The sequence below is a fragment of the Echinops telfairi genome, unplaced genomic scaffold (genome assembly GCF_000313985.2).
Source record: "Echinops telfairi isolate 266 unplaced genomic scaffold, ASM31398v2 ScPeMD7_7467;HRSCAF=8505_1, whole genome shotgun sequence".
NCBI classification, from domain to species: domain Eukaryota; kingdom Metazoa; phylum Chordata; class Mammalia; order Afrosoricida; family Tenrecidae; genus Echinops; species Echinops telfairi.
In genome coordinates this window covers 28,693,776-28,705,982 of record NW_022111368.1, presented here as the reverse complement: position 1 = coordinate 28,705,982, position 12,207 = coordinate 28,693,776, and the positions used below count along the sequence as shown (strand labels likewise).

Sequence of the window (12,207 nt, the reverse complement as noted above, 5' to 3'; positions counted from 1 at the left end):
GAAAATATTTGATTTACAAATAAGGAATCCTACTTCGCTGAATTACATTTATCACAGTGGGGTCTAGAACCGATTAACCGCGATAAACGAGGGTTCACTGTATACCCTGGGCTGGGAGTCCTCTCCTGGACATCTAGCTGGGTCAACTGCTGCCTACCACCCCACCCACCCCCCTGGCTGCCCGCCTCCTCCTCTGCCTCAGTGGGTCCACAACCCTGGACTGTCTCCCCCTGAAGGGTCTGAAAGTTGGAGCCAACTGGCTGGGGAGAGAGAGAGAAAGAGAGCGAGATGGGTATGTGTGCGCTCAGGCTCCCATGCGCGCAGTGTGGGGGAGGGGTGTCGCAGGGCTCTGTTTCCATGGGAACCGCTGGCACAGGCTGGCTCCTCCGGGCACTGCAAAGGGAAACTTGGCGGAGGTTGCAGGGCACCTGGCTCCTGGGTGGTTCCCCTAGGGACTGAGCACATGTCCAAGAGGCTGTCCTTCTGCAGAGCCTGGCGGACGGCTTCTCCCCGCCATGGCCGGGCCTGCCACCTTCCTCCACAGCCCCTGCAGGAGACCGGTGGGCCCTTGGCCGTCCAGAGAGGGATCTGGCCAAGGACCCAGGTCTGGGCCAGCTCAGCCTCCCAAGACCTGAGCACCGTCCCAGTGCTGTGGCTCCTGGTGGCCAGTGCCCTCTTTGGACAGGTAGCCCCCACCTTCTAGGCCATTAGGGGGCCGGACACCCACAGGAAGGTCCCCATTAGGGGGGTGCTCCTGACACCAGAGGTGGCCAGAGGGTGGTGGAACATGGGGGAGACACTTATGCCCCTGTCTGAACCTCACTGGCTCCCAGTTGCCCTGGGGACCTTCAGAGGGTGGGGCAAAGAGTAGAGGAGGGTGTGGTTGTTCTGGAAAATGCCCTTCAGAGGGTCCCCAGGCTGGACTGCTGCCTGTGCTCACCCCTGTTGGGGCAGGGACATGTGCCCTGGAGCCCCCTGCACCCCCCAGCCCCCCAGGGGGTGTGATTAAGAGGAGAGAGGAGGAGCAGTGTGTGTGCGCGCGTAGGGGGGGTTGAAAGAAGGGAAAGGCACTGAGAGAGAGACACTTAGCACAGCAGAGCGAGCGGAGAGCCAGCCAGAGGGACTTTGAAAGGCTGCGAGGTCAGGACTGAGAACCGACAGTACGGAGAGAGGGAGACAACTGAAACTATGGGGGTAAATATGTGTGTGCCTGGGGATGAGGAGAGGGAGGGAGGGAGGGGAGAAGGGGAGAGAGAGAGAGAGAGAGAGCGCGCGCGCGTGAGCGAGGGCAGGAGGGATGGAGGGGCAGAACAGTTAGAAGCAGGCAAGCTGGGCGGGAGGGAAGGGTGGGCAGGGGGCGGGCGAGAAGCTGCCACTGACAATTACGTCTGGGTCCCCGCAAACATGAGGCAGCTGCCAGCCAGCAGTCCTGTTCCCCTCTGCTGGCCGCGAAGGGAGAGGCCAGCCACAGTCCCCTGCAGCGCCCAGGATGCAGCGGGCAAAGGTAGGCACCCGCGGGGCTCCCCTGGGTGGGGAGCAGGGCTCCTAGAAGTTGCCCTGGACCCAGGGAGCCTTGTTGCACCTCTTCCTTAGATGGGCCCCCTCATCTCTCGGGTTGCTTTGGGGTAGGGAAGTGTTGCGTGTCCGGGCTGGAGGCTGGGCTCTGAGTCCTTCTTTGGATGGAAGAGACTTCGCGTGTTTATGGAGCCGGACCGCGGGGGCGCTCGGAGTCATCCCCGGGGCTGGCCCTGCTCATTTAAGGCCCCCGAGGCCGCCGGTGATGCTGATCGCGGGAAGGCAGCGTTGTTGGAGGCTGACTGGTGAAGGCATCCTTTCCTGGGTCAGTCAAGGAATTAATGACAACACACATGGAAAAGAGCTCAGAGACCCCTAACAGGTGAACAGTCGCCTGTCTCGGGGCTGTTGGGTAGTTGCTGGAGAGAGAGATTGAAAAACAGATGTCCCACGGTGGAGTGGTGGGAATGGGAAGAAGATAAAGAATGATTCCGAGAGGAAGAGAGAGGGAGAGGAAAATTAACGGAAGCCCAGGAGAGGGTTAAATCTGTCCCAACTTCCCACAAGCGGCCCTCCTGCTCAGACAGTCTCGCTTTGGAAGCCAGAAGCGGCACCGGAATTAGGTCTGGCTTGCGGGAGCCAAGCGCCCAGTGATGCTGGTTTCGCAGCTGCCTGCGCTTCTCCCTCGGGCAGATGTCTGTCCGTCGGAGAGAGGCAGGCTCGGAGGGCTGCTGGCTCTCTGACCGCCCTCTCTCCGTGGGCTCACTCTACACCCCCAACTCTAGTCCCAGTCTGAGGCGACCCCGCACAGTCCCCAACGTCTCCAGGGCGATGGAGGGCTGAGAGGCCCCTGCTAGGAAGTGCAGGCAAAGGGGCCCAGAGGACCCAAAATCAAATCAGGGTCTTGTAAGGGGACTTCCTTGGGGGTGGTGGCAGCGGTGTTGTAAGTGGCTAAGCAATTGCAAATGGCCCTTGTGTGCTCAACTATGCACATAGCTTGTCAACTACTAACCCAGAGGTTGCCAGTTCAGATCCAACCGGAGGTACTGCAGAAGACCACAGCCAGTCAAGAGCCTCCCACCCACACAGGGGCCCCATGAGTTGGAATCGTATTGAGGCGAGCCATGGTGGTGTAGAGGTTCGAAAGCTCCGCAGGAGAAAAAGAGAGGCTGTCTACTCCCATGAACAGTTGCAGTCATGGGACACCCCCCTCACCCAGGGGGGTCATTATGAGCGAGTGTTGGCTGGATGGCAGTGGGTCTGAGTGAGTTAGCTGGTTCTGGGCTTGGCTTATTTGCTTTTGCTTTGTGAATCATGAAGACTGACGGGCTGCTGGCCTAGCATCTTGCTGCCTCTCTCCCGCCCTGAGAGGGATGGATCCCTGACTCTATTTCCCCCTTGAGGGAGGATATGCAGGCTTGTCACTGTATTCAAGCTGCCTAAAGCATCTGCCCCAGAGGTCCTCCCACAGTGGCCCCCCCACCTGGTCCATCTTGCAGGGGTGCCCGGAGCACCAAGAGAGGCGATGGGCTTGGAAGCCCTGTGGAGACATTGGCAGGGCACAGAGGGAAGGTGCTTGCACTCTGCGTACCTCCAGGCAACACCAGGCTGGAGCACCACCCCAGGGGCCACTGCAAGGCCTCTGAGTCTCCAGCGGAGAGAAAGAAAAGGGAGAGAAGTTGGCAAGGCCCTGTCTTCTGCCCCCAGAGCCCAGGCAGGAAGGAGCCAGGTGGGGACAGCAGGCGGTGGTGAGTCACTGGAGCCCTCCCCCATCCGCACCCATCCCCAGCTGACTGATGTTTCCCAGAACAGGTGCATCTGTCAGCTGTGATCAGCCCCCAGCCCAGCACACCGCAGAGCTGCCATGGGACAGGGTGGGAGCCAAGGGGACCTGCGAGCTGGCAGGGCGTAGGGATGGCTGAGGGGGGGAGTGTGACCAGGACCTCAGACCCCCATCTGGCTCAGCTCAGGCAGGACTATGTCCTCGATCTCAGACCCCCAACTGGCTCAGCATTCCACTCTGATCTTGGCCCTATCTGTCCCCTCCATCAGGTAGAGCTTTGCCTCTGAGAGGCTGCAGCTCTTCACGGACCTGGGCTCTGCCTACACCCCAGCCCACCATGAGGACCATGGGTCCCCTGTCTACTGATGCCACATCCCATGCCTCAACAGGTTCTGGCCCCAGTCTAAGATCTTCTTACCCGAAGGGCACTCTGGGCCATTCTAGCCCCAGCTCTGCCTTGTTGACTCTGAGCTTGGACCTTGTCTGTGCCCTCCCTGGGCTGCAGTCCCTCCTGCTGGGCCAGAGGTATGCCTGTAGCTTCTTCCAGGATCTCACCTGAACTCAGGGCTCTGTGATGACTTAGTGCAGGGTGGACATCAGAGATCCAGGGGACTGAGGGTCAAGGGGAAGCCACCTCCCCAAGTGCCATGTGGCCGATCTGCCCTTAAGTACCTCCACACATGTGCATGTGCATCCATAGCCTGTCACAGCCCTGCTGCCCACCCCATGGTAGTGAAGGACCCTGGCCAGGAAGGGATGGGGGCCCAAGACCTGATAGCACTGCACCTCCCAGCCACCAGCCTCAGCCAGATCCCAGCTCGGTCAGTCACTAGCTGAGTGTCTCAGCTAAGTCCTTTAGCTCCTGGTACTCTCAAAACAAAACCCTCACTGCTGTTGAGTGGATTCCAACTCAGAGCGACCCTGCAGGCCAGGGAGGAACTGGCCCTTTGGGTTTCTGAGACTAAAACTTTTTATCAAAATAGAAAGCCTCATCTTTCTCCAGGGGAGCAGCTGGTGGTTTCTAACTGCTGACCTTGTGGCTATGCCACCAGGGATCCACCTGGTGCCCTCACTCACTACTATTAAGTCAATGCCACAGCATAGCAACCGTGTAAGACAGGCTAGAGCAGCCCCTGTGGCTCTCTGAGACGGTCACTCTTTACAGGAGAAGAAAGCCCCATCTTTCTCTCGTGGGGTGGCTGGTGGTTTCTGGCCTCTGACCTTGCAGTTATAACCCACCTCATCGTCACTATGCGACCAGGACTCCACCTGGTGCCCCAGCCTCCTTATTTTCCTGGGGACAGTATCACCAACCTTCCAGATATCACAAATGAGCTCCTCCACCATCCCCTGCATCCTGGAATGAATAGCAGGAGTGATGATGTCAATATTTTTCATTGACCAAGGAGAGCCAGAGGATGGAGAGAGGGACAAGAGAAGTTTGCCGATGGGAAGCTGGAGGAAGCCCCTGGGTGGCTGACACAGTCAGCTTTCCCCTTTCCTGCCCCACTGCTATGTGTGTGCAAGTTCACGGGGACATGAACTTGGGCATTGTGGGCATTTTGCAAGCTGCCTGGCCTGCATCTGTCAGTGCCCAGGGAAAGGGACAGAAGCGACCCTCCCCAGAGCCTCCTGGTCTTAAATCCTTGGGGCCTGCACAAAACAACGCCCACCTCTGCTTCCTGCCATCTGTCCCAAGCGATGGAAATAGAGCGAGTGAAGATGGGAGTGGGTGCTCAGAGAGCCAGACTACACGGCAGCAGCCCCACCTCAGGGCTATGGAAGCCCAATAGCTGAACCCCTGGGATACCCCCAGCCCTCTGCACAAGCCCTCTTGGGGGTCAGGGGGTGGAGGGGGTGTCTTGAGAGCTCCTGGCCAGGCTTGAATGTGGAACCCCCTCACCCCACAGACAAGGCCTAGCACTCTCTTTCTCTCAGAACCTGAGCTGTGTTTTCCCATCTACTGAGGAGCTTTATAAAAATAGAACAGGCCAAGCCCCACGGAATCAAAGGCTACAGCCCTACGGTGCACAGATTGAGGAGGGCTGGCCCAGGGGGCTCTGATGTGCTGCCAGCGGGGATTGCTGGAATCAGGTCTGCCTGCAGGATTGGCCCTGTCCTTGGGCTGGGCAGTCAGGCCCTCACTGGCAATGACCAAGGTGGATGGTAAGGACCGTAAGCACTCCTGGCTGTGTGCTGAGAATGGGGCCAGGAGAACGGTTCATGGCACCTTATGGAACGTTCCCTGTAGCCCTGTGAGGGTATATTGCTACCCTCATTCTGCAGAGGAGTACACAGGCTTGGAGCAGTTAAGGCCATGGTCCAGAGTAGCCCAGCCAGGAGGAGAGGGCTCAAATTCAAGTCTGCAGACCTCTCCCCACTTCTCTGGGCTCCTTGAAATAGCCCCAACCTTCCTGAATGCCCCCATTGTGCCCCCAAGCTAGGTGTGTCCTCTGCACCGGTGTCTGGTGGCCCTGATGAAGCCCTCCAAGGTTGCATCCCGTCCGTGAATGTGAGCATTTGGGAGAAGTTAGCTAAGCACTTGGGAGATGTCTGCTTGTATGGCATTGCCTCTGGGGAAGGAGCCTGGCTATTTTACATGGGTTTGCTGGGATGGCCTGTCCCTCTTTCCCTCTTCCAAGCCTTCTCCGGGTGCCCTTTGGGGGCTGCCTGTGGAGCCCACCTGACAAGACCCAGAGAGGCCCAACTAGCTGCCGAGGATCTCACCTCCATACTTCTATGTCAGGTGAGCCTCCCGGATGAAGCTGCCGCCTGCCATTCGGGAGGCAGGCAGCAGGGCCAGCACTCTGTGGGGGACGTGGGGAGCCTGTGGGGAGTTGAGGGCATGGGTTGGGGCCGTCCCTCAGGGTGGTGGTCTCTGCTGTTCTCCGAGGAGCAGGGAGGAATGTGGCATCTCTGCCTTGACTGGCTTTTCCAAAACCGGGAGTCACCCTAATCCTCCGTCAATAACCAAAGCTACAGCAGCTCTATAATACCCATCTCTGTCCACCCTCCCTGCTCTCACCCGCAGCTTGGCCCCTCCTGCCTCTCCTGCATTTGGGCAGGCCCCACTCCTCAGCTGACTAACCTCACTGCCTCCAACCCATTCGATACACTCCACTGGGGAACTTTTCTGAACCAAGTGTGACTGACCCCTCCCTGGGGCTGGGGCAGGGGCAGTCTGCCCCAAACCATTCAACCGGCACATCTGAGGACCATCTGGAGCCTTGTGGACCCTAGGGGCGTAGTTGAGAGGCAATTTAAAACATTTCTGGAAGGCGCAGTAGTTTTCCTGTTTAAAGGAAGATGATTTTTAAGAATCAGTTTTATGTCACCCAGTGTGTACTACGGGAGCCCCCAGGTGGTGCACACAACCAATGTGTTCAGCTGCTAACAAAGGGGTGGAAGGCTCGCGCTCACCTCGGAAGAAAGGCCTGGCGATCTACTTCTGGAAATATCAGCCACTGCAAAGCCGGCCGGAGGAGCAGGGTTTGGCTGTGACTTCGGGGGCGCCAGGAGTTGGAACTCACCCCACAGCCACTGGGCTATGAAAATCTGAGACTCGGTGTGTCGTTTACACTTAGAGTGCACTGGGGCGATAGCGTTGGGCGGCTCGGGAATCAGTCTGGCCGCGAGCGCTCCCCTCCAGGCGGGCTCTGGCAGCAGAGAAGAGCACCCACGCCCAGACTTGAGCTGCTTCCACTCTGCCTTCACGATTCCTGCCTTCATCTGCTACCGTCCAGGCCGCGGTGGCTTATTTTCTCTTTAAATCAACTCGCATTTTAAATTTCAATAGAGCCATGTAAGGGGGGGGGCTCTTTAAATCATCGTTGTAGATGGAAAGCCCCCAAGAGCCGCTGAAGTGGAAGGTTACCATCGCAATGCCATGGGAACAAGCGTCACTGGTTTCCCTCCTTGTCTATTGTCCGTTGCAACTGAAGCCTCTCCCTCTCTTTGGATCTCCGGCCCCTCCACGCTCCAAAAAACTAACCAAGCTTACTGTCATTGAGTTCATTTACAACTCACAGCGATCCTAGAGAGCAGGGCAGGACGACTCCTGTGAGTTTCCGAGACCATAACTCTTTACCGAAGTAGAAAGCCCCATCTTTCTCACTCAGAGGGGCTGATGGTTTCAAACCGCTGCAGTTAGCCGCCCAAAGCTTAAACGTTATGCTACCTGGCCGAGGTGATTCCTAGGCATGAGAGGGGTGCCCTAGGGACCCAGAGTCTAACTTGTCTCCAGGACCATGTAGGGACATACATGTACCACGTGCCTGGTGGTGCAGCCCCACCCATGGGCATCCCGGCCGCCAGCCAAAGACCTTGGGGACACACCTGTCCCTGAGCAGGTTGGGCTCTTTCCTCCTTGGGCGGGTGGCCCAGTCAGAGGGTGGGAGAAAGACACAAAGGCAGGCTTCGGGTGTGGTTGGGTGACTTGAGGGAGGGTCTGAGAAGGGGAGCTTTATTGTCACATGGGGACCCCCAGGGTTATAGAGTGGAACTGCTCCCTAAGGCCTTCTGGGCTGTCATCCTGACTGACAGCAGGTAAACAGGCCGTTTCTTTCACAGTGCCCCTGGGAGGCTTTGAACTCCCAACCTTTAGAACAGCAACAAACAAGCAAAATCACCGGTCTCAATTCAATGCTGACTCAGCTATCCTAGAGGGCAAGGTCAGACAGCCCTGTGGGTTCGGGAGCCTACTGTAACTCTTTGCCGGAGTAAAAAGCTTCATCTTTCTCCGGAGGAGCAGCTGCTGGTTTCAAACTGCTGACCTTGAGGGTCACAGTCCAACTGGTAACCCACTACACCACCAAGCTCCTTTAGATTAGCAGTTGGGCCTCAACTGTGCCACCCAGGGACCTAAGGCTGGCTGTCTCTGCGAACCTTATTCCGGGGAAGAGCAGAGTTGAGCGTAGATGGTCCTGTGGTTGGTGAGGTAGAAACCCCACGTTTCAATGGAGAGAGGGATGATTTATAGTTTGTGGGTTATATCTTGTTTTTAAAGAGCCCTGGTGGTGCGATGGTTAAGCTCTCAGCTGCTAACCGAAAGGTTGGCAGTTCCAATTCACCAACTGCCTCCCTGGTTGAAAGACCTGCTGATCAGCTTTTGCAGAGATTACAAGCCCCAGGGGCAGTTCTGCCAGCCAATCAATCAGTTAACAATGGAGTTTACAGCCAGCCAGGGCCACCTTGCCTTTGTTTCAATCTGTGGGGGTCTCAGAGTGATTCTGTCTGATGGTGGGGTTCTCAGAGATGGTTTATGTATAACAGGAGAACAGCCCTGTGTTAGTCAGGGTAGACTAGAGAAACTATTTCATAGATACTCATATGCGTATGAGAAGGAGTTTTATATACAAGAGCAATTGAATATTGAGAAAACATCTCAGCCCAGTCCAGATCAAGTCCAATATTACCCCATATGCACAATACCAATCTATAAATTCCTCTTCAGACTCACGAAACACATGCAATGACATGGAATGCAGGATAATCACAGGCCAGTGGTTGGAAAGTCTTGTGGATCCAGTGGTGGTGGGAGCCTCTCCACGTGGCTCCTCCAGCTCCAGGACGCTAGTGTAGCTCCTGTGTCTTGTCATCAGGAATGTTGTTCAGGGGAGAGTATGAGTGTCCTGCCTCCAGTGAGCTCCTTGCTGCCTCCAAATGAGCTCATTAAGCTGCGACCTGATTGGCAGGCTAAACTCCACCCCTTCACTCTTTTAAGTCTCAAGTTGACATCAGATTATGTAGCTACCACAAGCCCCTAGCCTAACAGCACCAAGGCCTCATGGGGACCCAGGCCAGCCTGGTATGCCAACGCTGCTTTTCTTTCTCACTAGTTCCAGGATTGGGGTTCGTGGTACTGCTCAATTGATATCCCACTCCTAGCAACTTGGTTGCACATTGGGCTGCTAACCACAAAGTCAGCAGTTCGAATCCACCAGCGGCTCACTCCGTGGGAGGACGAGGGGGCCTTTTGCTCTGGTAAAGATTTGCAGCCTTGGAAACACACGAGGAGGGGAGTTCTACTCTGTCCCGTAGGGCCACTGTGAATCGGCATTGATTCAGAGGCAGCGAGAGTGAGCTGAAGCACCCCACGTGGCGTAGAACTGCTCTGCGGGCGTTTCTTGTGTCTAATCTTCCGGGGACCTGATCTCCGCGCCTTTCTCCTGAAGAGCTGCTGGGTGGGTTGGAACCACCAACCTTTTGGGTTAGGAGTCTTAATCGTTGTGCCAGTAGAAGGAGCGGCCCCTATCCAGTGGGGGGGCGGGAGCGGGGTGCCTTGATAGACCTCATTCCCCAGGCAGTTGCGGGCCTTGCTGTCCCCTGGCTGCTTCTCCCTGCCTCCATGTGGTCCGAAAGGAGCGCATTTACTCCTCTGCTAGTACCACCCATGTGTCTCCCTTTAGACCCTGCTCTGGAGAGCAGCTGGCAGGAGGCCGCAGGCGTGTCCACGGAAAATAGAGCCCTTGGCAATTAGTTTTCAATCGCGGAATGATCTCTCCCAGCTGGCGCCAGAAGCAGCCAAGAGCGTGGAAACTTCCCCACCCTGAGCAGCACCCCTTCAAGTGGCGCCCAGGGCAAGAACCAAACCTGCCCCACCACAGACAGACCTCTGTGGGAGCGGGGGCGGGTCTCTGACTCTCCACCGAGAATGTTGGGGACAGGAGGCGGGTGGGGGGAGATGGCTTTGACCCTTGAGGCTGCCCAGCTGGACAGGCGTGCCCAGGAGTGCTGTGGGAATCCATGCAGAGGGAATGCAGCTTGGGGGCCCTCAGAGGCTCCAGGGTCACCACGCACCCCCACGCACATTCGGCGGAATAGAAGCTTCGAGCTTCTGAATCAGATCCTACACTGGCACCGTGGGAGTTCCTGGGCTTCTTGGAGCCCCGTCCCCTAATCTGTAAAATGGGGGTGAGGACACCCGACTCTAGAGGCTGCCTTTAATTTACGCACTAAGTTAAGCAAAGGAGGGCATCGAATCCAGTTCCCCAAAGAACCAGGTGTAATGCCAGGCTTCGGTCCTTTCTGACGCTCTCCCGCTGCCCACAGCCCAGCTCGGCCCTGGAGGGAAGCTTGGCACATGCCTGGTGGGGCCGTGGGAGCTAGAAGGTCTGGGGACGATGGCAGGATCCTGGCACACCTGCAGCCTCGGCCCTGGAGGGGAGCTTGGGAGCTTTGGAACAGGCTGCACGTCCCCGGGGCCCACCTGGGCACATTTGTGCACACCCACCACTTCCAGGTCCACCCCCTGGGAACTCTGCTGAGCCCAGGGTCCGGGTCCTCTGACTTCACTGGTCTCTGCCACCCAGCCCTGTCCATCCCCTGAGGCCTGTGAGGAAGGACAGCTCTGTCCTCTGTAAAGTGATGCCAACAACAGGCAGGGGGCAGGAGGAGAGAGGTTCACAGGTGAATTAGAGAAAGCACTTAGGAATGTTCCCCAGGCCAGCACAGTTATTTTTTCTTTTTCTTTCTTTCTTACACTGCCCCCCCCCTAACACAGTTATGTATGGAAGGTTGTACCTGCAGGTGTGCTTGCATCTGTGTGTGTGTTTTCTAATCTAAGAAACAATACAGAGAGATCCTGTGTACCCTTTACCCAATCCCCCCGCCAACATCTTGCATACCTCCAGTATTATTAGTTCCATTGTCACTGAGTTGATTTCCTACCCATGGCGACCTCGTGTATATCCGAGTAGGACTGAGTGTGACATGGCTTTCAATGGCTGAAGTTTCAGAACTAGACCACCAGACCTTTCTTCCAAGGACCTCCACCCTTACAGTTGGCTGTCAAGTGCTTGCCTGTTGGCACCATCCAGGGACTCTGTAGCAAAACATGACACCTGGGTGTGTACAATCTACCACTCTTGCTCAGATTTCTCTAGTTTTGCACCTTTGTGATGTGCCTTTGTGTGCACATGCATGCACCTGTATGCACGCGTGCGTGGGAGTGCTTGTAGGCATGTGGTGCTTTAGAATCTGTAGGTTTGCGTCAGAGCCCTGGTGGTGGCCAAGTGGTTATGTATGGGGTTGCTAACTGTGAAGTCAGCAGTTCAAAACTGCCATCTGCTCCTATAAAGAGTTACAGTCTCAGGAACTCATAGAAGTAGTTCTACCCTGTCCTATAGAGTCTCTGTGACTTGGTATCAACTCGATGGCAGGGAGTTGGGTTTATGGTTTGGAGGTTTCTGTCTCTGCCACCAAAGTCAATATGTTGAGCATTTCCATCACTACAAAGAGCCACCATGTTGCCCTTTTCATAGCCACCCCCCTATCCTGTCCACTGTGCCACCCCTCTCCCCCACTTGCCTTCATCCTAAACTCATCTCTCACTCTCTCTGCTACCCATCCATTCAGATTCACGGCCACCCTATAGGACAGGGCGGACTGCCACTGTGGGTTTCTGAGACTGGAACTCTTGACAAGAGTAGAAACCCCTACCTTTCTTGCTTGAAGCAGCTGGTGGTTTCAAACCGCTGACCTTGAAGTTAGCAACTCAACTCATAACCCACGATGCCACCAGGATCACCACTAAATTGGTTTTTCACTTCCCAAATGTTGTTATTTCAAAATGCTATAAAAGTGGAATCATACGCTATGGGGCTTTTTGAGATGGTCTTTTGTTCCACTCCGCATAATCCCCTGCAGATCCGTCCAAGTGGTGAATGCCTTTGTAGCTTGTTCTGATTTCTTGCTGAGTAGTATTTCATGATGCGAATTTACCAGGCTTTGCCTAGCCATTTATCCATTAAAGGACAGCTGGGATGTGTTTCCAATTTGGGGCTGTTATAAATAAGGTTGCTAGGAACATTCGAGAGCAGGTTTTTATGTGAGCATAAATTTCATTTTCTCTGGGATAGATGCCAAGGATGTCATTCCTGGGTCGTGTAGGTGTTTGTTCCGTGTTGCCT

General features: G+C 55.9%; 1 protein-coding gene across 1 annotated transcript in view; it reads left to right on the top strand.

Annotated features, from left to right (window-relative positions):
• The first annotated feature begins 1,404 nt into the window (after positions 1-1,404).
• KCNIP3 (potassium voltage-gated channel interacting protein 3) overlaps positions 1,405-12,207 on the top strand; it is a 99,526-nt gene continuing 88,723 nt past the window's right edge. Inside the window, exon 1 of the mRNA XM_045283840.1 lies at positions 1,405-1,504. Coding sequence (XP_045139775.1) covers positions 1,490-1,504 — 15 coding nt within the window. The 5' untranslated portion in view covers positions 1,405-1,489. The remainder of the gene's footprint in view (positions 1,505-12,207) is intronic.